Source organism: Narcine bancroftii, chromosome 2 (assembly GCF_036971445.1).
Source record: "Narcine bancroftii isolate sNarBan1 chromosome 2, sNarBan1.hap1, whole genome shotgun sequence".
NCBI lineage: Eukaryota > Metazoa > Chordata > Chondrichthyes > Torpediniformes > Narcinidae > Narcine > Narcine bancroftii.
In genome coordinates, this window is record NC_091470.1 from 178,094,982 (window position 1) to 178,121,255 (window position 26,274).

Here is a 26,274-nt window from a genome sequence, read left to right on the forward strand (position 1 = left end):
TGAGAACGAGTTGAGTTTAATGCCATCCGCCATGCTGTGTAGAAAGGGATGGGATCTGGGGAACCACCGGTCATCAACGACGGTGATACCATCTTTCTCAGAATCCATCTGCGCCAGTCACATGGTGAGCTGGGTTAAATCAGTCCCAGAACGTCCAATCTCCTTACGCTGCCTCTCCCGAGCCAGCGCCAAGGCCTGTGATCCATGTTGTAATGGGCTAACCAGACACCCACAGCACCAGCTGATATGGAGTCAGAGCACCCTTGGGCCTCCCTGCTCCTTTCAGGCCAGTACAGCAGGTAGTACTGCTGCTTCACAACACCAGAGACCTGGGTTCAATCCCTGCCCGTCTGTGTGGAGTTTCCACCTGTGACCAAGTGGGGTCCCAGGATACTCGTTTCCTTCGACATTCCTAGTGACCAGCAGGCCGGTAAGTTTTTGGGTCACTGTAAATCGCCTCCTGAGTGTGCTGGAATTGGTGGGGGGGGGGGGAGTTGATGGAAAAGAGCTTCATGTAGGAGGGCTGTAAACAGCTGATTGATGGCTGCAGAAGGATGCATCTCGTGAGGACGTGGGGTCATTTCACTGCACCATGTTCTGGTGGTTAAAGCACATCTAGTCTATGATAACTTGTGGGCCAGAGGCCATGCATGGCTGACTGACCATTTCTCCCCAGGTCTGACCTGCTGAGTGCCTTCATTGTAAATGTAGACGTACAGCTCGGTAACAGGCCCTTCCAGCCCACAGGCCCGTGCCGCCAATTACACCCAATAACCTACACCCCCCAACCCCCCAACTCCGGTACATTTCAAACAGTTGGAGGAAACCCATGCAAACACAAGGAGAACGTACAAACTCCTTACAGGCAGACGTGGATTCGAACCCCCCGATCGCTGGGGCTGTAACAGGGGGTCACACTAACTGCGTCGGTAACCGATTCCAACATCTGCAGCTTTTGGGTGTCTCTGGGTATCTGCGGGGCAAGTTTGAAGCCAGTCAGTTACTGAAATGTCCTTTATTGACAAGAAGAGCTAAAACTCAGAGGTCCACATAAATAGCGAAGGTAAAACACTGCGGCACTGGAGAACTGAGGAACGAGGAAGCTTCTGAGGGCTGAAGACTCTTGGCAGGTCTGGAAGGCCTGTTGAACTTTTAGAAAGAGTTTGCAGCCTTCTGTCACCTTCCTCTGTCTCAGGACAAAGCACCCGACAACACTTTTGAAATGTAGTTAGCCACAGAAGGCAGTTCTGCAGCAAGGTCCCAGAACAAGTGCACGACAACAAAGGTGTCCCGGCAGATGGATGATGCTGTGGCTTGCGGCCTTCGCCCTCGGGGCACAACCCTGGCGGCCCCGACGTTAACGCCCCGGATACTGGATGGTGCCTGCTGCAGTGCGGCACTCCCTCGGCACCAGCCAGCATCTCCCTGACGCAGTGCCGGGCCGGTGCCAGCTGAGCCATTCACAACATGGATCCCCAGAGGGATCTGCTGAATAACCTCGCAGCATCTTATGGTTCAAATTCCATAAATATTAAAAGGGCAATTGTAAAAAAATTCTTCAATGCACAGCACCAGGATTTACATATATATATAGGTCTAAATATATATATATGTGCATACTTTATATAATTAAATACTAAATGTTTGTAAAAATTGTCAGCCTGATCTGATTTGCAGATGCGTGGGGTTCAAAGTTGGGCTTTGCTGTCTGCAACAGCTCTGTAAGGTAGGGATCACACACCTTCAGACGAGGCCCTGCTCCCCCTGGACCCCCACTGCTTCCCCTCACCACCCCCCCCCCCGCCCCTCTCAGCTGTCACCCTTGGGCAGAGAGGTCAGAAGAACCCCGGGGGAGGAACACACCACCCCGGTCAGAGGTCGGCTGGCCCGTTGAGGTCAGAGGGCACATCGATGTCCGGGAGGGGGGTTGCGGCAGCGTGGTAGAGCTTGGAGCAGGCATTGTGGTGCCGGGTGAAGCTGTCCCTCCACATGAACTTCTTGCCACAGTAGTGGCACTCGTAGGGCTTATGCCCAGTGTGGATCTTCATATGACCCATCAGGTGATGCTTCATCTTGAATTTCTTGTTGCAGATGGGGCAGCCAAAGGGCCGCACGTTGAGATGCATGCTCATGTGCCGATCTCGCTGGCTCTTGTGGGCAAAGCTCTTGCCGCACTGGCAGGGGTAGAGTTTGTAGACGCCGCCAGGGAAGTCTGAGCCTGCCGGCAGCTGGCAGGAGCTGGGACCAGGGTCTCCCAGTACCCCGTAGGCCCCGTTTTCCTGGATCTCGCCTGGCAGCCCATTACCCTGCAGGACGGGGCCGCCAGGGCTCGAGCTGCTCATGCGGTCAAAGTGGAAGTCGTCTGAAGAGCCGTAGTAGTCGACGGGCTCGTCGTAGCCTGGGTCCTCGTTGAACTCGTCGTACTCCTCAGCGAGGGAATGTTCCGGGAAGTGGGAGGGCTCGTGATCCACTGCTTCCTGCTTCCTCTTGCCCGGAGTCGGGAGGAAGTGGCGCTCCTCCTCGCTGCCCGGGCTCCCGGCACCTTCAGACTTGTCGGTCTTCACCAGCACCCAACGCTTGTGTGGAACGATGCTGAGTTGGTTGTAGGCTGTGGTCGGGTAGGGGCAGTCAGCCCCATTGCTCGCCCCCGCCCCACCCTCTGCCCCGGCTTTCTCCCGCTCGGCCGAGTTGCTGATGACATTGTCCTGCTCCGTCTCTCGGGCCGGGGAAGCTGAGCCTGGACCTTTCTGCCCCTCCTCATCCTCGTCCTCATCCTCCTCGTCCTCCTCCTCATCCTCCTCCCGTTGGCTCTCCATCTTGATGTCCTCCTCCTCAGGTCTCTCGAACTTGGCCGGCGCGTTGGTCCCCGGCTCCGGCCCGTGCCAGGGGCTGAGGTAGTTGCTGCTGCTCGGTGACTGGTTCTGGCTTGCGGCCTGGCGGCTGGGGAGTGGGTTGGACTGGCTCTCCTGCAGCAGCTCAGTGCACTTGTCCACCACGTGCCACATCTGCAAGAAGCTGGCTACCGTCAGGTAGCTGACAATCTCTGGCGACAGAATGGTCAGCTTGCCAGTGTAGGAGGATGCCAGGACGTTCTCAAAAGCTTTGGGACTCATGACGCCGGGCAGGACGATGCGGCTGGCGTTCTTGAGGAGCACCTGGTCGTGGAAGTAGGGCGAGGAGGCGGCCAACACTGCCCTGTGGGCCCTGAACATCTGGCCCTGCAGGTGGATGGTGATATCGCACAGCTTCCCCTCCATCCGCTGCTGGTTCAGCTTCCGCAGCAGGTTGTTGCCGAAGTTCGGGAACTCCACCTGAAACATGCCCGTGTCCATGGGTGTCCCACCACGGCCTGACGTGCACCTGCCAAGGCAGAAACAAAACAAGCCACATTCAGATCAGATCTGGTCAATGACTAGTAAAGTTCCGCAGGGATCTCTCCAGCGACCCCCCGCTCTCTGTGATCTTTATAAATGACCTGGATGAAGAGGCAGAAGGATGGGTCAGTGTGTTAGTGAATGACACAAAGGTTGGAGGAGTTGTGGATGGAGCTGAAGGTTTTCTAAGGTTACAAGAGGATGCAGAGTTGGACAGAGAAGTGGCAGATGGAGTTCAATCCGGATAAGTGTGAGGTGATGCATTTTGGAAGGACAAACCAGAAAGCTGAGGACAGGGTTAATGGCCGGAGTGTGGTTGAACAGAGGGACCTTGGGGTCCAAATCCATACATCCCTCATGGTCACCACACAGGTTGATAGGACAGTTAAGAAGGCTGATGGGAAGCTGGGCTTCAGTAATTGGTGCACCTGCCTACATTTTGACTTAGCTCGATGAAGGACTCGGGTCCAAAACATTGGTTACGTATAGAACATAGAACAGTGAAGGTCCTTTGGTCCTCGATATTGTGCTGACCAAATTCCTACCAAAGAAATCCAAAACCCTCAATCCTTGTGCCTGTCTAAAGCCACTTTCAGGTGGCCACAATACCCGACTGTAAAGCCACCTATTGTACTCCAATGCAGCTGTCAGGTGGCCACTTGGAAGTGGAGAACCCGGCCAGGAGGTTTACCTACAGTCTCTTAAATGCCCCCAATGTTCCAGCCTCCACCACCACCCCTGGTAAGGCATTCCAGGCCCCCACAACTCTCTCTCTGTAAAAGTTTATCCCTGACGTCTCCCCTAAACTTCCCTTCCTCCACTTTATACTGACATCCTCTGGTGTTTGCTACTCCCGCCCTGAAAATTAGGCGCTGGCCGCCAATCCTATCTACACCTCTCAGAATCTTGTAGACAACCAAATCACCTCTCATCCATCTTCCCTCCAAAGAGAAAAGTCCTAGTTCTGCTAAACTTGCAGAACCTTTTTCACCAGAGTTCTGGGTACCTGGAAAGCCTTGCCAGGGGAGGTGGTGGTGGCTGGAACCATAGCGGTATTTAAGAGACTCTTAAGACAAGGATGAAATAAAATTAGAGGGTTAAAGATGGTGAGGGTTTTTGGTCACTGTATATGGGTTGACACAACATTGTGTAACGTGCTGTAATATTCTTTGTTTGAATCATTCAGAGCTCTCAAAGTTGCCACGCATGTTGACAGGGTGGCTAAGAAGGGATATGGTTTGGTGGCTTTCATTAGTTGGGGGATTGAGTTCAAGGGCCAGACTTGGGAGAACTGTGTTCTGTTTGAGTCACCCTGTTACAGGAAGCTGTGGAGAGAGTGCAATGTACCAAGATGTGGTCTGGATTGGAAAACAGGTCTTTGGAAGCAAGGTTGACACACCCGGTGCTTTTCTCTTTGGAGTGGAGGAGGATGAGATGCCTTAATAGAGGTGTAGAAGATTATGAGGGTCTGTGCAAGGAGCACCTTTTTGTTGGGCAGACAATAACAAATACCAGAGGACATCCATATAAGGTGAGAGGAGGAAAGTTCAGATGCAGACATTCAACCCAGAGAGTACTGGGTGCATGTAATGCATTGCCAAGGGGAGGTGATGGAGCTAAGACAGGCACATGGACCTAAGAAGAATAGAGGGTTATGGGTGTGAGGCAGGGAAGGGTTAGACTTACATCATGGGCCCAAGGGTCTCTACTGTGTTGAAATGGTCCACCCATTGTTCTGCTTCTAAAATGTACCACATCAACCTGCCCACACACCACACATACTGGCCCTCCAGTCCCTGCCCAGATGTGCACTCCCACCCCTTCAGCGTGTCCAGAGATCCAAGAACAGAAGGCTATTCGGCCCACCCCTACTATCCTGAATCATCCGGTCACAGAAACCGAGGCCACCGGGTCCATGCCAACCACCACCATGACTGGATCAGCAAAGCCAGCCGTGGTTTCCTGAACGGAAGATCGTGGCAGACAAACCTATTGGAATTCTTTGAAGAAGTGACAAGCCGGCTGGTTAAAGGAGATGCAGCGGGTGTTGTGTATTTGGATTTTCAGGCCTTTAACAAGGTGCCGCACATTGGCTGATTGGCAGGAAGCAAAGAGTTGGAATACAGGGACCATGTACCTTGATGAAGGCCTCAAGCCTGTTGGTGGTTGTGTTCCTTTATCTTTGCTCTATAAAGTGTTAAGTTTCTGCAGTGTCATGTCGTTTACTTCCACCACGGCGTCTGCAGACTTCCGTGTTTCTCTTCCTTGTCAGATCCTGGTTGGGCTGCCAGTGGTGTTCCAGAGGGGTCAGTGTTGGGGCCACTCCTTTTTAAGTTGTACATTAATAATTTAGATTATGGAATGAATGGTTTTGTGACCAAGTTTGTAGATGATACAAGGGGAGGTGGAGGAGCAGGTTGTGTAGAAGAAACAGGGAGGCTGCGAAAGGACTGAGATAGATCAGGAGGACGGGCAGAAAAGTAGCAAATTAAATACAATGTCGGCGAGGGTATAATCACGCACTTTCACAGAGAAAAGTAAACAGGCAGACTTTTTTTTAATGGGGAGAAAATTGAAAATCCCTCGATGCAAAGGGACCTGGGCATCCTCGTGAGGGACGGCCTGAAGGTCAACTTGCAGGTTGGGTCAGTGGTGAAGAAGGCAAATACAAAGCTGGTGTTCATTTCAGAAGGAATAGAATCTAAGGGCAGGAATGTGATGTTGAGGCTTTATAAGGTCCTGGTGAGACCTCAAGTGGAGAATTGTGAGCAGTTCTGGGCTCCTCGTTTAAAAAAGGATGTGCTGATGTTGGGGAGGGTTCAGAGGAGGTTCACAAGGAAAATTCCAGGAATGAAAGGGTTATCGTATGAGGAGCGTTTGACAGCTCTTGGCCTGTATATGCTGGAATTTTGGAGAATCTCATTGAAACATTTTGAATGTTGAAAGGCTTGGACAGAGTAGATGTAGAAAGGTCATTTCCCACGGTGGGAGAGTCCAGGACAAGAGGGCACAACTTAGAACAGAGATGTGGAGGAATTTCTTCAGCCAGAGGGCGGTGAATCTGTGGAATTTGTTGCCATGGGTGGTTGTGGAGGCCGAGTCATTGGGTGTACTTAAGACAGAGATTGATAGGTTCTTGATTAGCCGGGGCATCAAAGTTATGGGGAGTGGGGCTGAGTGAGGAAATGGATCAGCTTATGGCGGGGCAGACTTGATGGGCTGAATAGCCTAATTCTGCTCCCAAGTCTCCTGACACACCTGGGACAATTTATCCTTCAACCCACACGTCTTCGGGCATAGGGGAAACAGGAGTACCTCGGAGAAACCCGGAGGTGACAGGAAGAGAATGCCAGAGATCAGGATCCATGCCAGGTCTCCAGAGCTGTTGGGCAGATCTACCTGCATCCTACCAATAGCCACAGCTCTATCTACTCTGTTATGGGGTCTAACTCAGAAATTTACTGCTGGGTGCACCTTTCCATCCAACACCACATTCCTATCCAGTTACAGAGGCTCCCCTATTTACGATGGTTTGAATACGTACTTTCAATTTTGAATTCCGATCTGTTCCCGTGCTTGCGATACGAGGTGGGCTACCCTCCCATGATGCTGGGCGATGGCAGTATCGTGCGAGATTATCGTACAGCACACTCTCTCACAATGCTGACTCCGCAGCAATCACATGCACTGTAAACAACTCATCAAAAATGGTAGGTCCGGTGTTCTTTTTCGATTTTCGATGGGGTTATCGGAACGTAACCGCATCGTAAGTTGAGCAGCACCTGCACCTCTACATTGACAATCGAGTTGAACTAAACCAGATCAATGTATCCACTCAAAGACCAGGCCATTAATGGGATGTGTACAAAACAACAACTAAAGGGCAGCTACATTCCTATAGCCCCCTTCCTCAATTCAGGATATCTTAAAGTTCTATTCTGGCCAATGGACCTTTTGAAGTGTCTTACTTGTGCACAGGATAGTGACTGAAGAACAACAAACTTTTTTGACACAGCATCACAGAGAAGCTGGGGAAAGTGAGCAGGGCAAACAGTGAACTTTATGTAGCAAAGATAAAGATACAGAGCAATGATTTGGCTTGAGCCCTTCATCAAGGGATGAGCAAAATATAGGCAGGCGCCCGAACAAAATGGTGGAGGGGCAGGTGAGTAGCATGGTCCCACAGGGAGGAGGGTCATAGGTGGATAAGGGAGGGAGGGTGCAGCAGTAAATAGGGGGATGGCTCTGTGAATGGGGAGGGAAGGAGGCAGAGGGATGGGGAGGGTAGGGGGAACAGGGAGTGGGCTGGCATAAACTGGAGACGTCGATGTTAATGCCGTCCGGCTAGAGAGGCCCCAGACAGTGTTTGCTCCTCCTGTTTACGGGTGGTCTTGGTTTGGCACTGCACAAGGCCATGGACATGTCAGCGCGGGATATGTTTTTTCAATTCTGCGCCTGGTGCAGTACAACAGGAGGGGAACCCACAGGGACCGGTCAGAGCAACACAAACCCTCCATGGACCATTGGGTTGAACCTCTTAACACAAAATATAGGAGCAGGAGTCGGCCACCCAGCCCATCGATGAGATCGTGGCTGATCTGATGATCGGCTCATCTCCACCCACCTGCCTTTTCCCCATCTCCCTTAATTCCCCCACGATGTAAAAATCTACCCAACCTTGTCTTAAATATATTTACTGAGTTCGCCTTCACTGCTTCAACAAGCAGCAAATTCCCCAGATTTACCTCCCTCTGGGAAAAGCAGTTCCTCCTCATCTCTGTCCTAGATCTACTCCCCTGAATCTTGAGGCTACGTCCCCTAGTTCTGGTCTCCCCCACCAATGGGAAAAACTTACCCATCTCTATTTTATCAATGCCTTTCATAATTTTATTTAAGATCCCTTCTCATTTTTCTAAATCCCAGCAAGTACAGTCCCAGACGACTCAATCTCTCCTCATAGGCCGACCCCCTCATCTCTGGAATCAACCTGGGGAACCTCCTTTTACAAACACACCATCTGTTTAAAGAAATCCATTTATTTACCTATCCAACAGTGGAGCTCCTGAAATCTAGCTTGACACGAACACGAACAATGGATGGTTGATATACACACAGTCAAAAAGAGTTTTCTTTTTTGGATGCTCTGAGAGATGCAGAGAGTGAAACATGAAAGTCTGCAGGTGCTGTGATTGTAGTAAAAGCACACAGAGATGCTGGAGGATCTCAGCCGGTCTCCCCAGTCTTTAATTCAGACGCCTGCCTGTTCTTTGCTTATACCATGAGGAAGGGGTCAGGCCCGAAACATCAGTAATATATCTTTACCTCCTATGGACACTTCGAGACTGGCTGAGTTCCTATGGAGATAGGGAGAAGTGTGGAGGCACTGGTTTTCTCTGGTAGCAATGACCTATTTGGACAGTGCAGGTAGCAGGTTTAGAAATGTTGCTCAGGTTCTCTGAAGCACTCCTGGTGTGCCACTGGAAGACAGGTGAATGGTAATACTTCCCCACAAGAGCCATTCTCATTTAAGTGACTTGAAAGGTGCCGTGAGCCTCCCAGTGCTTCCCCCACCCACCAGTCTAGCGGAGCTCCCTAACTACTGTCCCGCCCACAGAGGAGCTCCCTTACAATGACTTGCCCACAGTGATGCTCCCTCACCCCTCACTAATGTCTGGACCATAGAGACACTCCTACGCCTTATTCCCATTGGGCACGCCGGGTTTGTGGGCTGGAGCCCAAGCCGTAGGGTGCCCCAGGGCTCAGGGTGCCCCAGAGCTCAGGTGCCCCAGAGCTCAGGTGCCCCAGGGCTCAGGGTGTCCCAGGCCCACAGGGTGCCCCTGGCCCTCGCTGCCCCGCTGCCGGGATCGCCCGGCCCTTTCCCACCGCCACCCTGTAGGCCACCGGCAGGCCCGCAAACTGGCCCGGGCTACGCACCTACTCCAGACCCAGGCTGGCGAGGCCTACTTTCCCCGCGGCGGCCGGAGCGCTTTGGCCGGTGGATGTGCGGCGGCTCGGTCGATCGGTCGGTGCGGTCCCCGCGGTCGGTCCTTACGGCGGCACCGGCAGCTCCTGCCCGCAGCGGACGGCAGCCGGAATCCCGGCGCTCGGATCCCATCGGCCCCGCTCGGCTCCCGTCGGCTTCCATCGGCCCCGCTCGGCTCCCGTCGGCTTCCATCGGCCCCGCTCGGCTCTTGTCGGCGACGCTCGGCTCCTGTCGGTCCCCGCTCGGCGACGTTCGGCTTCCGTCGGCCTTGTTCGGCCCCCGTCGACTTCCATGGGCCTCGCTCGGCTCTTATCAGCGGTGCTCGGCGACACTCGGCTCCTGTGGTTGTCATCGGTGGCTCTCGGATCCCATCGGTTGTGTCTGGCTCCACCTGGATCCTCTCAGCCCCTTTCGGCTCCACTCGGCTCCTCTCAGCCCCTTTCGGCTCCACTCGGCTCCTGCCCGGGCACTTGGCTCCAGTCGGCTCTGACTGGCTCCGGCCTGGTGTTCGGCTCCGCTCAGGATTGTTAGGAACGATGCAGTCTTGAATTCCCACCCACGGGAATTCCGTGGGTGGTCCAATGGGAGACGACTCTCCATGGGGCAGGTCCCTTCAATGGGAGATGTCCCTCCATGGGACAGGACCCTCCAATGAAAGATGACCCTCCCCATATAATGGGTCCATCCAATAGAAGACGTCCCTCTATGGGACAGGTCCCTCCAATGGGAGATGACCTTCCAATTTGAGATGTCCCTCCATGGGGCAGATCCCTCCAATGGGAGATGACCCTCCATATTATGGGTCCATGCAATTGGAGACATCCCTCCATGGGACAGGTTCCTCCAATGGGAGATGACCCTCCATGGGACAAGTCCCTCCAATGGGAGAAATCCCTCCAAATTATGGGTCCATCCAATTGGAGATGTCCCTCCATGGGACAGGTCCCTCCAATGGGAGATGACCTTCCAATTTGAGATGTCCCTCCATGGGGCAGATCCCTCCAATGGGAGATGACCCTCCATATTATGGGTCCATGCAATTGGAGACATCCCTCCATGGGACAGGTTCCTCCAATGGGAGATGACCCTCCATGGGACAAGTCCCTCCAATGGGAGAAATCCCTCCAAATTATGGGTCCATCCAATTGGAGACGTCCCTCCATGGGACAGGTCCCTCCAATGGGAGATGACCCATTGCATGGACCCAGTCAAACATTGGGAGATCAGGAGCAGTTTTCTTGCATCCGTTTGTGAAAAGAAGGGCAACTGGTCATTCATCCTGGTTTGAAGAGTATTTTGTCACCACGCACAATATATTGGAGAAAATTTGAAGTTCAGAGAGTCCTTATGCAGGATGCCCTATTCCAGGTTGACTTGTGCTGGAGAGACTCAGCAGGTCAAAGTGAACTTTCTAGAGCAAAGATAAAGATACAGAACCAACGTTTCGGCCTTGAGCTCTTCATCAAATCTGTGATGAAGAAGGCGAATGCGACGCTGCCATTCATATCTGGAGGAATAGAATCTAAGAGCAGGGATGTGATGTTGAGGCTTTATAAGGCCCTGAGAAGACCTCACGTGGAGAATTGGGAGCAGTTCTACAACCTTATTTAAGAAAAGATAAGCTAGCATTGGAGTAGAACGATTCCAGGAATGAACCACAGACACGGCCTGACTTTGTGTTACCTATTTCGTGCTCTGTTTTTGTTTGTTCTATAAGGTGGTTTATATAAATATTTGCACTGTGATACTTCTGCTCGAATTTCGTGACATGTTCATGACAAGAAATTCTGATGAATGGGTTAGTGTATGAGGAACAATTGTCGGCCCTTGGACTGTACTCATCGGACAGAAGGATGAGGGGGGGCCCTCATCGAGACATTTTGAATGCAGAAAGGCATGGATGGAGTAGATGTGGCAAAGGTGTTCTCCATGGTGGGGGAGTCCAGGTCAAGAGGGCACCACAGGGTAAAAGGGCATGAATTTAAAACAGAGGCAGAGATATTTCTTTATCCAGAGGGTCGTGAGTCTGTGGAACTTGTTGCCACGGGCGGCTGTGGATGTGAGGTTGTTCGGTGTATCTAAGGGAGAGATGAGCAGGGATTTGATGAGTCAGGGGATCAAGGGTTACAGGGATAAGGCCAGGGAGTGGGGCTTAGTAGGAGGATGGATCTGCTCAGGATTAGAATGACAGGGCAGACTCAATGGGCTGACTTCTGCTCCTGTATCTTGTGCCCCAAGACACATCGGAAGTCAACAGGAGACCCAAAATGTTCATCTACATTGTTGCATTAAAAGATGCAACCTCGCCCCCCTGCAGTCCTGATCGGTGGCCAGTTTGTTGCAGAGAATTCTCTAAATTGCTTTGCTCTGGTCCAGGGATCTAACTGGGGATGGCTCCTGTTACCACCAGCCAGGCCAAGTCCTACTGCTTGTTTGTGAGCGCTGGTGATGAGGCCCATGTTCCACCCAATGACCTGGAGGGGATAAGGTCACCCACCTCTTCGCTGAATGCAGATTCGTGTGGAGGTTTATCCCCAGCAGCAGCGTAACAGAGGACTCTGATCTACGGGCTGTTCCCGGGGACACACACAGAGTTAGACACCCAGAACAGCCAGAAGACCATTGATTCGGTGAAAGATGCACTTTGGTCTGCCCAGAACCTGTTGGCCTTTCAGCACATGGAGATGAGCATACATTAGATTTAGGAAGTAGGAAACAGGAAGGACTCATGAGAAGTATATGGTAGCCAGGATGGAGCTTAAGTAAGAACTTAGGAGAGCTCGAAGGGGGCATGAGAAGGCCTTGACATGTAGAATTAAGGAGAATTCCAAGGCGTTCTATGCTTATGTGAAGAACAGAAGGATGATTGGAATGAAAGTGGAGGTTGGGGAGGTCCTGAATGAATACTTTGCGTCAGTATTCACAAAAGGACCTGGAACAGGATGAGGTCAGAATTGAACAGGCCTGTGCACTGGACAATGTGGAGATTAAGAAAGAGGAAGTGTTGGATCTTCTTAAAAACATTAAGATTGATGTCCCCGGGGCCAGACGTGATATACCCCAGGCTGCTATGGGAAATGAGAGAAGAGAGCTGGGGAAGTAGCTATGATCTTTGAATCCTGTTTGGCCGCAGGGGAGGTGCTGGAGGATTGGAGAATGGCAAATGTAGTCGCCTTGTTTAAAAAAGGTAATAGGGAAAATCATGGGAATTATAGACCAATGAGTCTTACGCCAATGGTGTGTAAACTAATGGAAAGAATTCTTAGGATAGGATCTATGAGCATTTGGAGAAGTCCAGTCTACTCAAGGATAGTCAGCATGGATTTGTGAAGGGAAGGTCGTGCCTCACGAGTCTAATTGAGGTAACACAAGAAATTGATGAGGGAAGGGCAGTAGATGTAGAATTTTGCAAGGCATTTGACAAGGTCTTCCATGAGAAACTCACTCAGAAAGTCATGAGACAAGGGATCAGTGGAACTTTGGCTGTGTGGATAAAATAAATTGGCTTGTCTGTAGAAAGCAGAGAGTAGTAGGATGGAAAGTGGCAGATGGAATTCAATCTGGATAAGTGTGAGGTCATGCACTTTGGAAGGACAAACCAGGGTTAATGGTCAGTTACTAAGGAGTGTGGATGAATAGCGGGACTTTTGGGTCCATATCCATACATCCCTCAAGGTCATCGCACAGGTTAAGACAGTTAAGAAGGGCTATGTTATGTTGGGCCTCATTAGTCGGGGGATTGAGTTCAAGAGTCAAGAGGTCATGTTACAACTCTACAAATCCCTGGTGAGACCACACTCGGAGGATTGTGTTCAGTTCTGGTCACCTCGTTACAGAAAGGATGTGGAAGCTGTGGAGAGGGGGCAGAGGAGATTTACCAGGATGTTGCCTGGATTGGAAAATATGTCTTATGAGGCAAGGTTAGCAGAGCTGGGATTTTTCTCTTTGGAGTGAAGAAGAATGAGAGGAAACTTAGTAGGAGTCTAGAACATTATGAGAGACACAGGGTGGACGGCCAGTGCCTGTTTCCCAGGGCAGGAATGGCAAACAGCAGAGGAAGTGTGTTCAAAGTGAAAGGAGGGAAGTCTAGGGGAGATGTCAGGGGTACGTTTTTTTTTACATAGAGAGTTGTGGGTGCCTGGAATGGCTTGACGGGGACGGTGGTGGAGGCTGGAACATTAGGGACATTTAAGAGTCTCTTAGGCTCATAGATGGAAGAAAAATAGAGGGTTGCGAGGAAAGGTTTAGGTTTTTTAAGGAATATATAGGTTGGCACAAGATTGAAGGCTGAAGGGCCTTTTCTGTGCTGTAGTGGTCCATGTTCTGACATGGGTGCAGATTGATGCAGGGTATGGAACAGCTGCTTGGTCCCACCTCAGCAGCTTGCTGCAGGACTTGAAGTGGAAATGCCCCTGATGCACCCACCTCCCCCCCCCCACCCCCCCGATCACGACTGCATTCGGAAATGTCAGTCTGCAGGCCTGGTGAATTCCCACAGATTCTGGCAGCATTGATTAGACATCCTGGGTTTGAAATTGAAGTTAAAATGCAACCCTGGAGAATCTCAGCTGGTCAAACAGCATCCTTTATAGAGCAAAGATAAAGGTAGAGAACCAACATTTTGGGCTTGAGCCCCTCATCAAGGTCTGAGCAGAATTCCCTGAAGAATTTCTCCTTTGCTCTGTGAAGGTAGTTCTGTGGGATTCTCCCTTACTGCTGCCCATCTGCATTCCTTTATCTTTGCTCTATAAAGGACGCTGTTTGACCGGCTGAGTTTCTCCAGCGTTGTGTTTTTACTTCCACCAGGGTGTCTGCAGACCTGTGGGTTTGAAGCTCTCCCGGCCAATGGCAGAGCTACAATAGTCCTAAAACTTGTCCAATGCAGTCGTTTCCGTCCTTTTAAAGTTTGGCTTAACAAAATACACCACATTTTAGTTTGTGTTACACATATTTACACTTTTATCCAGTCACACAATATATACATAAATGCACGTCTATTGATATCTACATAAACACAGGTACATACACAGTTACCCTGTTGCTTCTTTGAAGTTTTACACTCACAATACACATGAGAAACCAGAATATTGGAAACAGAGGCCATTACCAACGTTAACACTGATCAAAGTGAATTTTGGAAGGACACGCGCCAGCACCTCGACAGAAAATTACGCTCATCAAAGGACAAAAGGGTCGATCTATTAAACATCTCATGAAAAGTAGGGAAAGCAGATCAACATTGCAGTCCGTGCCCTGGGTCACAGACAGGGTCTTTAAAAGCTGTGAATAAACTGGGAAAGGATCAGGGTCCGTCTCTACTTGGCACAGTTCCGCTCCGAATATTTTACAAAGGCCGGAGAAGTTGAAGCTCTGGGGAATGATTGGGACTTTACTCTGTAGAAAAGAGACATGATGGTGACTGGGCTAGTGTCTTTAAAATTCTAAATGGGCGAGGACAGGCCAGATGTAGAACAAAATCCAATACATCAGGGTGGCTGGGAGAAGGTCCAATAGGAAAATGTCAGACAGTGGTTCGAAATTGGAAGTCTTCATTGATGGAAATGGAATAGAAAGGGGGTACTGAAAGAATTATTCTACTGAATCCCACTGTGCAAACCTGGTGTACAAAAATGCATTATATCCTAGAAGGCTTTCTGACGTAAAACTATCACCCCTGCAAGAACCACAAAAACCAAACCTTGCATTAGAAATCTCCCTCTTCCCTCCAGAGTTCAGAAGCAAGTATTCTGGCCAGTGGTCTTAGCAGGAGCATCTTTTGCCAGAGCCTTGAAAATGTTTCTTGTTCAAACGCCCATTTTGTAGTTGGACTCAAGAGCAGGCCATTGGGTAATGGAGGGTTCAACGCTTTCTGCAATGCTACAGCAGTGAGCAGTCATGGATGTCCTCACTGCCCACTCTTCCTCTCTGTGTGTGACACCCACCAGGGCTCCTCAACATTCCCCCGCACGCTGCGGGTCGTGGTGTGGATATTGGCGCGTGTCAAAGCTCACACTTCCAAGCGTGCAAAGCACACGGTTACAGTGTGAAAATTCCTTGTATATGATCTCTCTGTCTCTGCAGCCTAAGTGTCAGAAACTTAGGCAGCACGGTTGATGTAGCAGTTAGTGCAACGCTATTACAACGTCAGCAAATCCCGCACTGAATGGAAGGAGTTTGTACGTTCTCCCCATGGCTGTGTGGGCTTTCTCCAGGGGCTCTAATTTCCTCCCACTAGGGTTATTGGAAAATTGGGTGTATTTGGGCCACACAGGTTTGTGGGCCAGAAGGGCCTGTTACTATGCTGTATGTCTACATTTAAAATTATTTACCAGTCATTTCGTGCAAACAGCAACGGAATCCTTGGTTCCAGACCTAAATCCTGACCTTCCAATTTTCCCACTTTCTCTGCCTCACAAAACTCAGACCACACTGTCCATCTGCCCTCCATGTGTCTGCCTGCCCCCGCACCATCCACCTGCCCTCCGTGTGTCTGCCTGGCCCCGTACTGTCCGTCCTCTGTGCCATCCACCTGCCCTCCGTGTATCTGCCTGCCCCAACCTGTCCGTCTGCCTGCCCTCCATGTGTCTACATGCCCTCCGCACCGTCATCCCTCTGGGCCGTCCGTCTGCCCGTCCACCATTCCTGTCCTCTGCCTTATTGACTCCTGATTGCCTCAAGTTGAGCCCCTTGTTCTTCCCTATTTCTGGACAACCCTGCAGCCAAGTTCCCTCCACTCCTGCAATCCTGGCCTCCTCACACTCATTTCCAATGCTAGTGTCCAACTGCTCAAATTGTTCCTTTGACATCTCACTGCCTCCCTCTCCAACACTCCTTAATTTTATCTGATTTATCATGACCCTCACCGGGGGGGGGGGGGGGGGGGGGGGGTTACATCCGAACTCAGTATCTGGCTTCCTGTCAAATCATTACTTGAAGATTTTTGAAGCTGAGATACCACCGTTCTGTTGCCTCTGTTCCTTTTGGTTTGAGCTGAAAGGCTAGGAACAAAACGGAAAGTGACTTTGATCCACGCAGTCGACCAAAATCTCAGTTCCAGGGATGCCTCAAAGGAGGGACAGGGGTCAGTGTGGTGGGGAGGGTACTCCAGAGCTCAGGCTTGGGAGCCTGAAACCGGAACATCAACCAGGGATAGCCAACTTTTTAAATTAAGACATACAGAACGGTAACAGACCATTTCGGCCTACAAGGACGCACCGGGGGTGTAGGTTAGGTGGGCAGCATGGATTCCTGGGTCAAAATGGGCTGTTATTGTGCTGGATGTCTGAAAGGTTGGCCACCCCTGACGTAGGTGCTCTGTGGTTAGTAAGGAATTACTTAAGGGGGTGTGTGAGTGGGGGGGGGGGGGGGGGTGGGGAAGAAAGGTTTGGAACTACTAGCTCTGAACACTGCTGGGTACTTTGTAAAAGCACAGAAATGCTGGAAGAACTGAGTTTTTACTGCAATCTGCAGGGTTTCGTGTTTCGCTGTTGTGAGCTTGCCCTTGCAGACATTTCATGCCGCCTTCTCCAAAGCCAAGTCCAGACAACAACCCCTGACTCTCAGGCTGATGGTCTGCTCTCTTCTGCACTTCACACGCACACGACCAAACTCCATGAAGAACCCGGGGAAGACTCGCTCGGAGCATTCTCCAGCTTAACCCCTGCCAGCATATCACATCCTGCTCGACTCAGTTTGAACCAACATCCCCCATGACCAGTTTCACACAATATTCAGTTCTCCCAGCCTTGCCCCACTCTCAGATTTGCTCTGCCTGAAAGCGGCAGCCTGTATCCGCTTTGTCGGACCCAATCAGTGATGCTTCTCTCCAACCCACAATCCCAGTGCTGATCTATCAACAGTCCCGGGGCACAGGGCATAGATTAGCGACCTAGGAGTCCAAGTCTGCCATTCCCTGATGCAAGTGGTTAGTGTGAAGACACGAGGCAAACTCGCCCTTGTAGACGCGAGTTGGGACGTTTTGCTGTGACTTTCAAAAAGATTGGCAGGACCACCCTTCGGAGCATTGCGCGTAGGTTTGGTCACCACAAGACAGCAAGGGTGTGGAGACACCAGGAGAAAGGGCAGAGGTGGTTCGCCAGGAATGGAAAACTTTAGTTACGGGGAGCGAAGGAGGCAGAGGGGAAACCTGGTATAATGGGTTTCCTACAGTACCAAAAGCAAGAGGGCAGAGGTCAAAGGTGAAAGGGATCTGAGGGGTAAGTCTCATAGATGATAGATGGAATCAGGGGCAATTGCTATGTTTAAATCAGCAATGCATAATTTTTTTAATTTAGACATACAGTGTGGCAACAGGCCCTTCAGCCCTGAATGACTCGAGGCCCATGCAGGGAACTAGCTCCTGGTGCCCCAACTGACTGGGGGTCACAGTGAAGAGGGAGAGGAGGGTGTACATTACTGTAGGAGGAATGGGAAACTCCTGCTCCTCAAGGAGGTGGGGGGGAGGGGTTGGAGGAGCGATGGATACCCTTCACGCACTGTGATGGTTAACTCCAAAAATACGAACGCCAGAGGAATTAGCAGCCAGGCAGCTGCCCTGGAGGCAAAGGGCTGTCAGATGGGGGAGGGGATGGTCAGTGTGGGGTGACATGGTCAGCATGGGGGGGGGGACACGGTCAGCGTGAAGGGGGGGGGATGTCAGTGTGGGTGGACATCGTCAGCGTAACCATTAATGCCACGCTGTAACAACACCAGTGACTGGGATTCCAAATCCTATGCTGTCTGTAAGGCGTTTGCACGTTCTCCCATCTGCGTGGGTTTCCTCCTGGGGCTCCGGTTTCCTCCCACCTTTCAAAACGTACGAGGGTTGCAGTTCAATTGGGCAGCGTGGACCCGTGGGCCGGAAGGGCCTGTTACCCAGCTATATGTCTGAAATTTATATTTTAAATTTTAAAAAAAATGAAAGCAAAGGGATGAAGGAGCAGAAACATCGGCCAGTCGTTATGCGGCCTGACCTGCTGGCTGGTTCCAGATGTTCATCTTCTGCATCTGCAGTCCCTTGGGTCAATGTCTGCACCAGTCCTGCTTGGCAGTGGGAACGTGTGCACAGGAGAAGATTCAGGTTGTGGGATAATCGCCGACTGTTGCCAAGTGTAAGAGCGGTGATTGATCAGGAGATCACCAGCAGTGAGAAGGTCATGCCCAGACCTTGTGGCTGTCCCAAGGAGACATAAAACACAGAAGTTTGCAGACGCTAGGATTGTGGTAGAAAAGCGCAATAGGAGTTCCAAATGTTGAGTTCCTCCTTTTAACCCAGAGTCAGCCTTCCTGGACAAGCCCTCTCAGCTGCTCCCCACCTGGCCCTCCCTCTCTGGGCACCAACTGGTGTGGGGTGGTGAGGGGGGTGGCAAGGTCCTCTCTGAAGGAGAGGAGACTGGCCAGCCTTGTCCCACCCTACACCCCCTCTGCCTGCACTCAGTGGCCGCTGGGGTTCAGGGACGTGGCCCGCAGCAGTTTCTCGCAGGCGACCTTGTGCCGCAGAAAGCTGTCCCTCCACATGAACTTCTTGCCGCAGATGTGGCACTCAAAGGGCTTCAGGCCGGTGTGGATCTTCATGTGCTCCACTAAATGGTGCTTCATCTTGAACTTCTTGCTGCAGATGGTGCAGGCGAAAGGCCGGAGGTTCAGGTGCATGTTAATGTGCCGGTCCCGCTGGCTCTTGTGAGTGAAGGCCTTGCCACAGTGGCAGGCGAACATCTTGCCACCAGCGCTTGCCGACGCCCCGGCCTGGGCAGCGCCGTGGCAGGCGTCAGCCTGAGGCCGACAACCCCCTAGCGGGACCCCAGCGTCCGGCCGCGGGAGACCGTGGGGGCCCTCGTCCGCCGCCTCATCGGCAAGCTCCTCAGATGAGCCGCAGTAGTCGACGGGCTCCTCGAGGCCAGTCTCCTCGGCGCTTGCCGGTGGCCCGGGGGCAGCCAGGGTGCAGACACCGCTGATGCTGAGCGACTGGGGCTCAGCATGGCGACACAGCACCGTCTTCACGAAGTGGTGCTCGTCCTCCTCACATGTCAGGACCAGGTCCTCCTGCTTCTCCTTCTTCACGAAGACCCAGTGCTTGTGGGGCGGGGAGCTGTCCTGGAGCGAGTCGGGCCTGTGAAACAGGCTGTCAGCCCCACCAACGTCCCCCTCCTGGTTGCTGGTCACCCTCTGCTCTGGCTCCTTGGCCTTGTCTTCCTCGTCTTCTTCCTCCTCCTCTTCCTCCTCCTCCTCCTCATCCACCTTAGAACAAAGAGCATAGAACATTACAGCACAGTACAGACCCTTCAGCCCACTATGTTGTGCTGGCCCATATATTCCTACCAAAAAAAGCACTAAACCCTTCCTACCTCTTGTACTCCACATGGGGAGTATTCTGTACAGGTCTGACCTCCGTACCTCAGCAAGGTTAGAGCATGGACCACTGCAGCACAGTACAGGCCCTTCAGCCCTCGATGTTGTGCTGATCCATATATCCCTACCAAAAAGAACTAAACCCTTTCTACCCCGTTACCCTCTATTTTTCTTCCATCCATGTGCCTGAGTCTCTTAAATGCCCCTAATGTTCCAGCCTCCACCACCTCTCGTCAAGGTTCCCACAACTCTTGCCCGTGCACCACGTGCCCTGTATGTTGCGATGCAAGAACTGAATCTAAAACTGTGATGAGATCGAGTTGAGTTTAATGCCATCCGCCATGCTCTTTGTGGGAAGGGATGGGATCTGGGGAAACACCGGTCGGCAATGACGGAGAAAGTCTGCAGACGCTGTGACTGTAGTAAAAACGCACAGAGATGCTGGAGGATCTCAGCCGGTCTCGCAGCGTCCATAGGAGGTAAAGAGATATCACCAACATTACGTGATCTCACCACTAGACACATATTACCATCTTCTCCCTTCTCTGCCTTCCACAGGGACCAGTCCCTCCATGACTCTTTGTCCACTCCTCACTCCCCACCAATCGTCCCCTTGGGACCTACCCCTCTGACTGCAGGAGATGCTCCACTTAAGCCCACATCCCCTCCCTCAGCCCCGTTTGGGGCCCCAAACAGTCCTTCCGAGTGAAGCAATGTTTCGCTTCTGAATCTGCAGGGGTCATCCATTGCATCCTGTGCTCCCATTGGAGAGACTGGACGCGGACTAGGAGTTTGCTTCGTTGAGCATCTCAGCTCTGTCTGCCGCGATAGCTGCCTATTTCAATTCCTCATCCCCTTCCCCCGCTGATATGCCTCTTCATGGTCTGCCACTGCCAGACTGAGACCACCCGCAAATTGGAGGAACAGTACCTCATCATCTGACTGTGAACCTCCAACCGGACGGCGATATATCTTTGTCTCCTATGGAAGCTGTGAGAATGGCAAAGTTCCCCCAGCGTTTCAATGTGTTTTTACTACAATCACAGTGTCTGTAGAGTTTCGTGTTTCACCCTCGGGCCTCGGTGCTCCTTGCAAGCCAGTGCAGTGGGTAGAGCTGTTGCCTGACAATACCAGAGAGCTGGGTTCAATGCTGACCATCTGTGTGGAGTTTTCACACTCACCTTCACCGTCGTCTCTTCAGCCTCGTGCCTGGCCTCGCCTGCCTCGCGGGGACTAAAGTAGTTGCTGCTGCTGGGCGACTGGCTGTCAACGGCGTGGGAGGGCGGCTGGCAGCCAGGAGCCGTGGCTGGGGGAGGCAGGTGGTCCCTCAGCAGCTCAGTACACTTGTCCACCACATGCCACATCTGGAGGAAGCTGCCCACTGTCAGGTAGCTGACGATGTCAGCCCGCAGCACGGCCAGGCGGCCGGCATAGCAGGAGGCCAGGATGCCCTCGAAGGCCCGCGAGTCCATCACCCCCGGCAGCACCAGGCGGCTGGTATTGCGGAATAGCACCTGGTCATGGAAGTAGGGCGAGGAGGCCGCCAGCACTGCCCGATGGGCCTTGAACACCTTGTCCTGCACATGGATGGAGATGTCGCAGAACTTGCCTTCCATCCGCTGTTGGTTCAGATTCTCCAGCAGGCTACTGCTGTAGTTGGGGAATTCCACGTACAGCATGCTGTTCCCTGTATCCATGGCTTCCTTCTTCCGGCTGCCTGGAAGGAGGGGAGGAGAGGTCAGAAACCGAGCACAGGCAGGGACACAACATGCATGCTCAGTGATACACTACGGTAACAGGCCCTTCTGCTCCCCGTGCTGCCCAATTCACCCACCAACCCCTGGTACGTTTTGGAGGGAGGGAGGAAAGCGGAGCCCCCGGGGAAAACCCACGCAGACATGGGGAGAACGTACAAACTCCTCACAGACAGCGCGGGATTCGAACCCAGGTCGCTGGCGCTGTAACAGCACTGCGCCAACACTGACTGCTTTGTTTCTATTTTAGAGCAATTAACTTATTCACAAATTGTTTATGAAATCTCCATTAAAACATGTCAGTCTTCGACAGTCAAAGCCTAATATAAATGGTATCCAAGAATCATAAATTTCCTCAGTTTGGAACATTTATCAATGATGACAGTCACTGTTTTATTCCCGGATCCGAGTACCACTGGCAAGGCCACCATTTATGCTCATCCCTAAATGTCCCCCAGATGGTGGAGGGAGCCACTGGCTTGCAGTTCCTTCTGGTGAAGTTGCTCCCATTGTGCTGTTGGGGGAAAAGTTCTGGGATCTAGACCAGTGATGTGTGTGACCTGGAAGGGATCTGAAGTTGCTGGTGCTCTCCATGTGCATCCTACTCTTGGCTGTATCTTTGGGAGGTGCTGTCAGATTAGCCTGGCCAAATACCTACTGTGTGATACACATAAGTCTGCAGTCGCTGTAATTGTCGTAAAAACACAGAGATGCTGGAGGAGCTCCGCCGGTCTCGCAGCGCCCATAGGAGGTAAAGATATATTACCAAGGATTCAGGCCTGAGCCCTTCCTTCCAGGTATAAGCAAAGAACAAGAAGGTGTCAGAATAAAGACTGAAGACTGGCCAGGGGAGGAGTGCAGCAGACTAGAAAAAGTGTTAATTGGATATGATAAGAGGTGAAAGGACGCAGAGAGGAAAGGAACGAGAGAGAGAGAGAGAGAGAGGGGTAGGGAAAAGACATCGGGGAAGGGGGGAGGAGTTTCACGGAAAGCAGAGAAGTTGATATTAATACCATCCGGTTGGATGAGGTGTTGTTCCTCCAATTTGCGGGTGGTCTCAGTCTGGCCGTGCAGCATACCACGGGCAGACGTGTCGGCAAGGGAATGGGATGGGGAATTGAAATGGGTGGCCACTGGGAGATCCACGCTAATTGCAGTGGACAGAGCCGAGGTGATCAACGAATCCATCACCCAGTCTGCGTCAAGCCTCGTCGATGTAGAGTGCACGCCGTGGGCAGCCACTGTGCACTGGGGAGGGGGATTTAATTTGGTAACTGTTGCAGATGAAAGCTGCAGTTTTGATGCAGGGACATTATTAGCTGGATGCGTACAGGAATCCATCTGCTCTGCTGATGGTGTGGAGGTTACGGAGAGCCCGTCACTGGCTCTCATCACTACTCCTCATATTAAGGAGTATGGACTTAATGCTTATATTGAGAATGAACGGAGTGATAGTGGAGGGCCAGTGAGGCATTAGGTACCTTGATGAGAATGCGGTCGTGAGAAATGTAGTGGGGCCCACTCCCTGAGGCAGAAGAGGCTAACACTCTCACAAAATTTAATAAGCAGCTCAACAAGCACTTGAATTGCCAAATTAAGAGATATGGGGAAGAGGTAGGTGGGTGGAGATCAGCCATGATCTCGTTGAAAGGCGGGGTAGGCTCGACAGGCCAGATGGCTGACTCCTGCTCCTGTTCTCATTGCAGCACGGTTTATGAACCTAACGCGGGTAAATTCAAGATTCTTTTACAGGTAGTCCTCAACCTATGTCCGTGTTCCGTTCTGGCCTACTGGTCGTATCTTGAAATGAACGTTGGAAGGATCTGCACTGTATCCATTATCATTTGTCAAATACACTTGGCGGCCAGACCTCACAAGAGGTTGGCCACTGCTGCCAAACTCCTGCGAGAGGTGTTATTTTCCAAAGATAGGCCCGACTTTCACTCGTAAATGCTTAATTTTTATATTTTTTCTTTATTTAGTCATATGTACGGATGGCCACAGGTGGCAAGTTAGGGAATATCTGTGTTGTCATGTAATACAGTAAACCCCCCATCATTCAAGCTCACAACAAAAAAAAATCATGGAGAATAAATAGGTAAAAAATACAGGTTTAAAATTGGCGCACCACGCCACAAGTTCGCCGATCGCGCAACACGCAATCTCAAGCAACCAGAAAATTCACTCACCCGGCATCTACCAATCCCTATGGGTGTTGGATACAAGGGGTTTAACTGTAACATTACACAAAATTGCCTTTAGTCTGCCTTAAAGCAGATAAAGATTAGCATTGCCTGGCGCCCCTTACAGCCAGAGAAAGAGAAGTATCTGTAATTTCCCCTGACATTTGACCTCATCTTCTATTGCTCTGCCCTGATCTCCAATTGATCAATACCCTGCTGTACCCATGAAAACCTTCCTCACTACCCACTTTGGTGATGTCTACAAATCAGCTCATCTGCATTTGCATCCCCTTCATTTGTAGATGTGACACACAACAGGTCTGGGCATTGGGCCCTGCAGAACACAACTGGTTACAGTCAGAGAAACAACTCCCCGCCCACCCTCCACCCCTCTGTCTGCCATGGTCAAGCCGATTTTGAATCCAACCCAGCCGGTCACTGGTGGATCAACAATATTTTAATCTTATGGACAACTCAACCTTGAAGGACCTTCCCCAAATGCCTGAGTAAAGTTCAAATACACAACAACCATGTCCCTTATCCCCAACACAGTGTCACCTCCTCAATAAATTCAGTGCTCGAAAGGCGTGATCTACCCCACGCATGGCCATACTAATGGGATTAGTTGAGGTTGTGGCAGTGGTTGGTGTGGACCCATGGACCAACTGCCCGTTTCTGTGTTTTGGGACCCTGCGTGGTCCAAAACATTCATCTCGAGGCGATTGACAGGTCAAGGCATCTTGGCTGTGGAGGCCAGATTGATGGGTGTGTTTAAGGCAGAGGTTGATTGGTATCTGAACTGTCAGGGTTATGGGGAGAATGGATCTGCTCATGATGGAATGGCTGAACAGACTCAATGGGCTGAATGGCCTTTTCTCCTATATCTTATGGCCTCGTAATGAAGTTACATAGAATGTAATCTCGATGGAGAGAATTTACAATATTACTCACTTACGGAATTTCCTTTGGGGTAGGGGAAACTTGTTTGGGAAAAATACTATTTCTTATCTGCTCTCAAGATTATAAAGGATAATTAAATCTACACTTTGTCTTGCTGTGGTTGAGATAAAGATCAACCACTGCTTCTCTTGACATCACCCTAACCTCGGAAATGAAAGCTCAGCAGCAATCAGATAATAACCTGTCGGTGATGCTGGGCAGTGTGATGAATACTGGCCAGGAAATCAGTCTGCAAATTAATTCCAGTTAGGGGTGCCCATTACCATCCAACCAGGCTCAGTCTTGTCCACGGGGCCAAACGCTGACAGAGATGAAAACAGGAGAATGAGTTAGCTCACCTCGCAAACACCCACCCTCACGTCCAGAGCCCTACACACGCTCCTCTCTGTAAAGCATAGGCCCAGAGCCCCACATACCCTCCTCTCTGTACAGCACAGGTCCAGAGCCCCACACACCCTCCTCTCCGTACAGTACAGGCCCGGAGCCCCAAGCATGCTCCCCTCTACAACACAGGCCCAGAGCCCCATGCACCCTCCCCTCTGTACAACACAGGCCCAGAGCCTCACCCACCCTCACGCCCAGAGCCCCACATACCCTCCTCTATGTACAGCACAGGCCCAGAGCCCCACACACCCTCCTCTCTGGACAACACAGGCCCAGAGCCCCACACACCCTCCTCTCCGTACAACACAGGCCCAGAGCCCCACACACCCTCCTCTCTGTTCAACACAGGCCCAGAGCCCCATACACCCTCCTCTATGTACAACAGGGAACACACTTCAGCTGGAAGTATTCAAGACACCCAAGACAGATGAAATTAATATATATGTACTTTACATATTACTTCACTGTATTAATTGTAATATATATTACATTAATACACACACACTTATAGCCTGAGCACTGAGGCAGGCCTGGTGTTGCTGTTGTTTTCTGCTGCCTGCTCCTTGTTTGTCTGGAAGCATCAGCAGTGAGGTGAGACTGATGTTTCGCTGTCTAACTCCACGGGCCTGTGAAGAGCTTCTGCCCATGTTGTTTCCCTTTTTTGGGACTAGATTGAACTGGGTTTGGCCACTTGTTTTTATTGTGAATTTACATCGATGCCCAGCACCATAACTAATTGACGTGTCCCTGGTGCAAATTCAAATTTTTTAAACTTCATCGGACCTTAAAGGTTAAATTCAATGTGGTCACGACATTCAGCATGAAATGAAACCCACTCTGAACCTCTCTGGACATTTCGCGAGTGCTCCATATTGATTTGCATGGAGAACACGTAGACAGACACGCGCGCACACACACACACACACACACACACACTCAGTGAAACCTCTGTTATCCAGAATTCAAGAAAATGGCAAAAATCTTAGAAATTGGTAAAAAATAAGACTGGTCGACATCTCCGTTAGTTCGCCAATCCGTGCAACACACAATCTAAGACATCTGGAAAATGCACTTATCCTGCATCTACCCATCCCCATGTGTGCCAGATATCGGGGTAACTGATATTCCCAAACCACGTGTGGAGAACGTCACAGTTCAATGGGAGCCTGTCATTCACTCCAGGGTAACTTCTAGTCCATATGTACACGGATTGAACCTCACTAAACTACATCCTGTGATTCAGTTCCAGGTGAATATTATTCTGCAAAAATCTATTGATTTGAGTCCAG

General features: G+C 51.1%; 1 protein-coding gene across 1 annotated transcript; it reads right to left on the minus strand.

The window, feature by feature from the left end:
- LOC138752982 (uncharacterized) lies at positions 1-26,274 on the minus strand. Its single transcript, XM_069915580.1, has 15 exons — positions 25,487-26,274; positions 24,783-24,902; positions 20,886-21,421; positions 18,791-19,593; positions 18,330-18,455; positions 17,854-17,911; positions 17,129-17,206; positions 15,947-16,139; positions 15,326-15,439; positions 13,797-13,880; positions 13,360-13,527; positions 10,799-10,879; positions 9,749-9,968; positions 9,427-9,696; positions 1-3,360 (listed from the first exon to the last, which is right to left on the minus strand). The coding sequence occupies exons 3-15, from the start codon at positions 21,399-21,401 to the stop codon at positions 1,872-1,874; spliced, it is 4,200 nt and encodes a 1,399-aa protein (XP_069771681.1). The 5' UTR covers positions 21,402-21,421; positions 24,783-24,902; positions 25,487-26,274; the 3' UTR covers positions 1-1,871.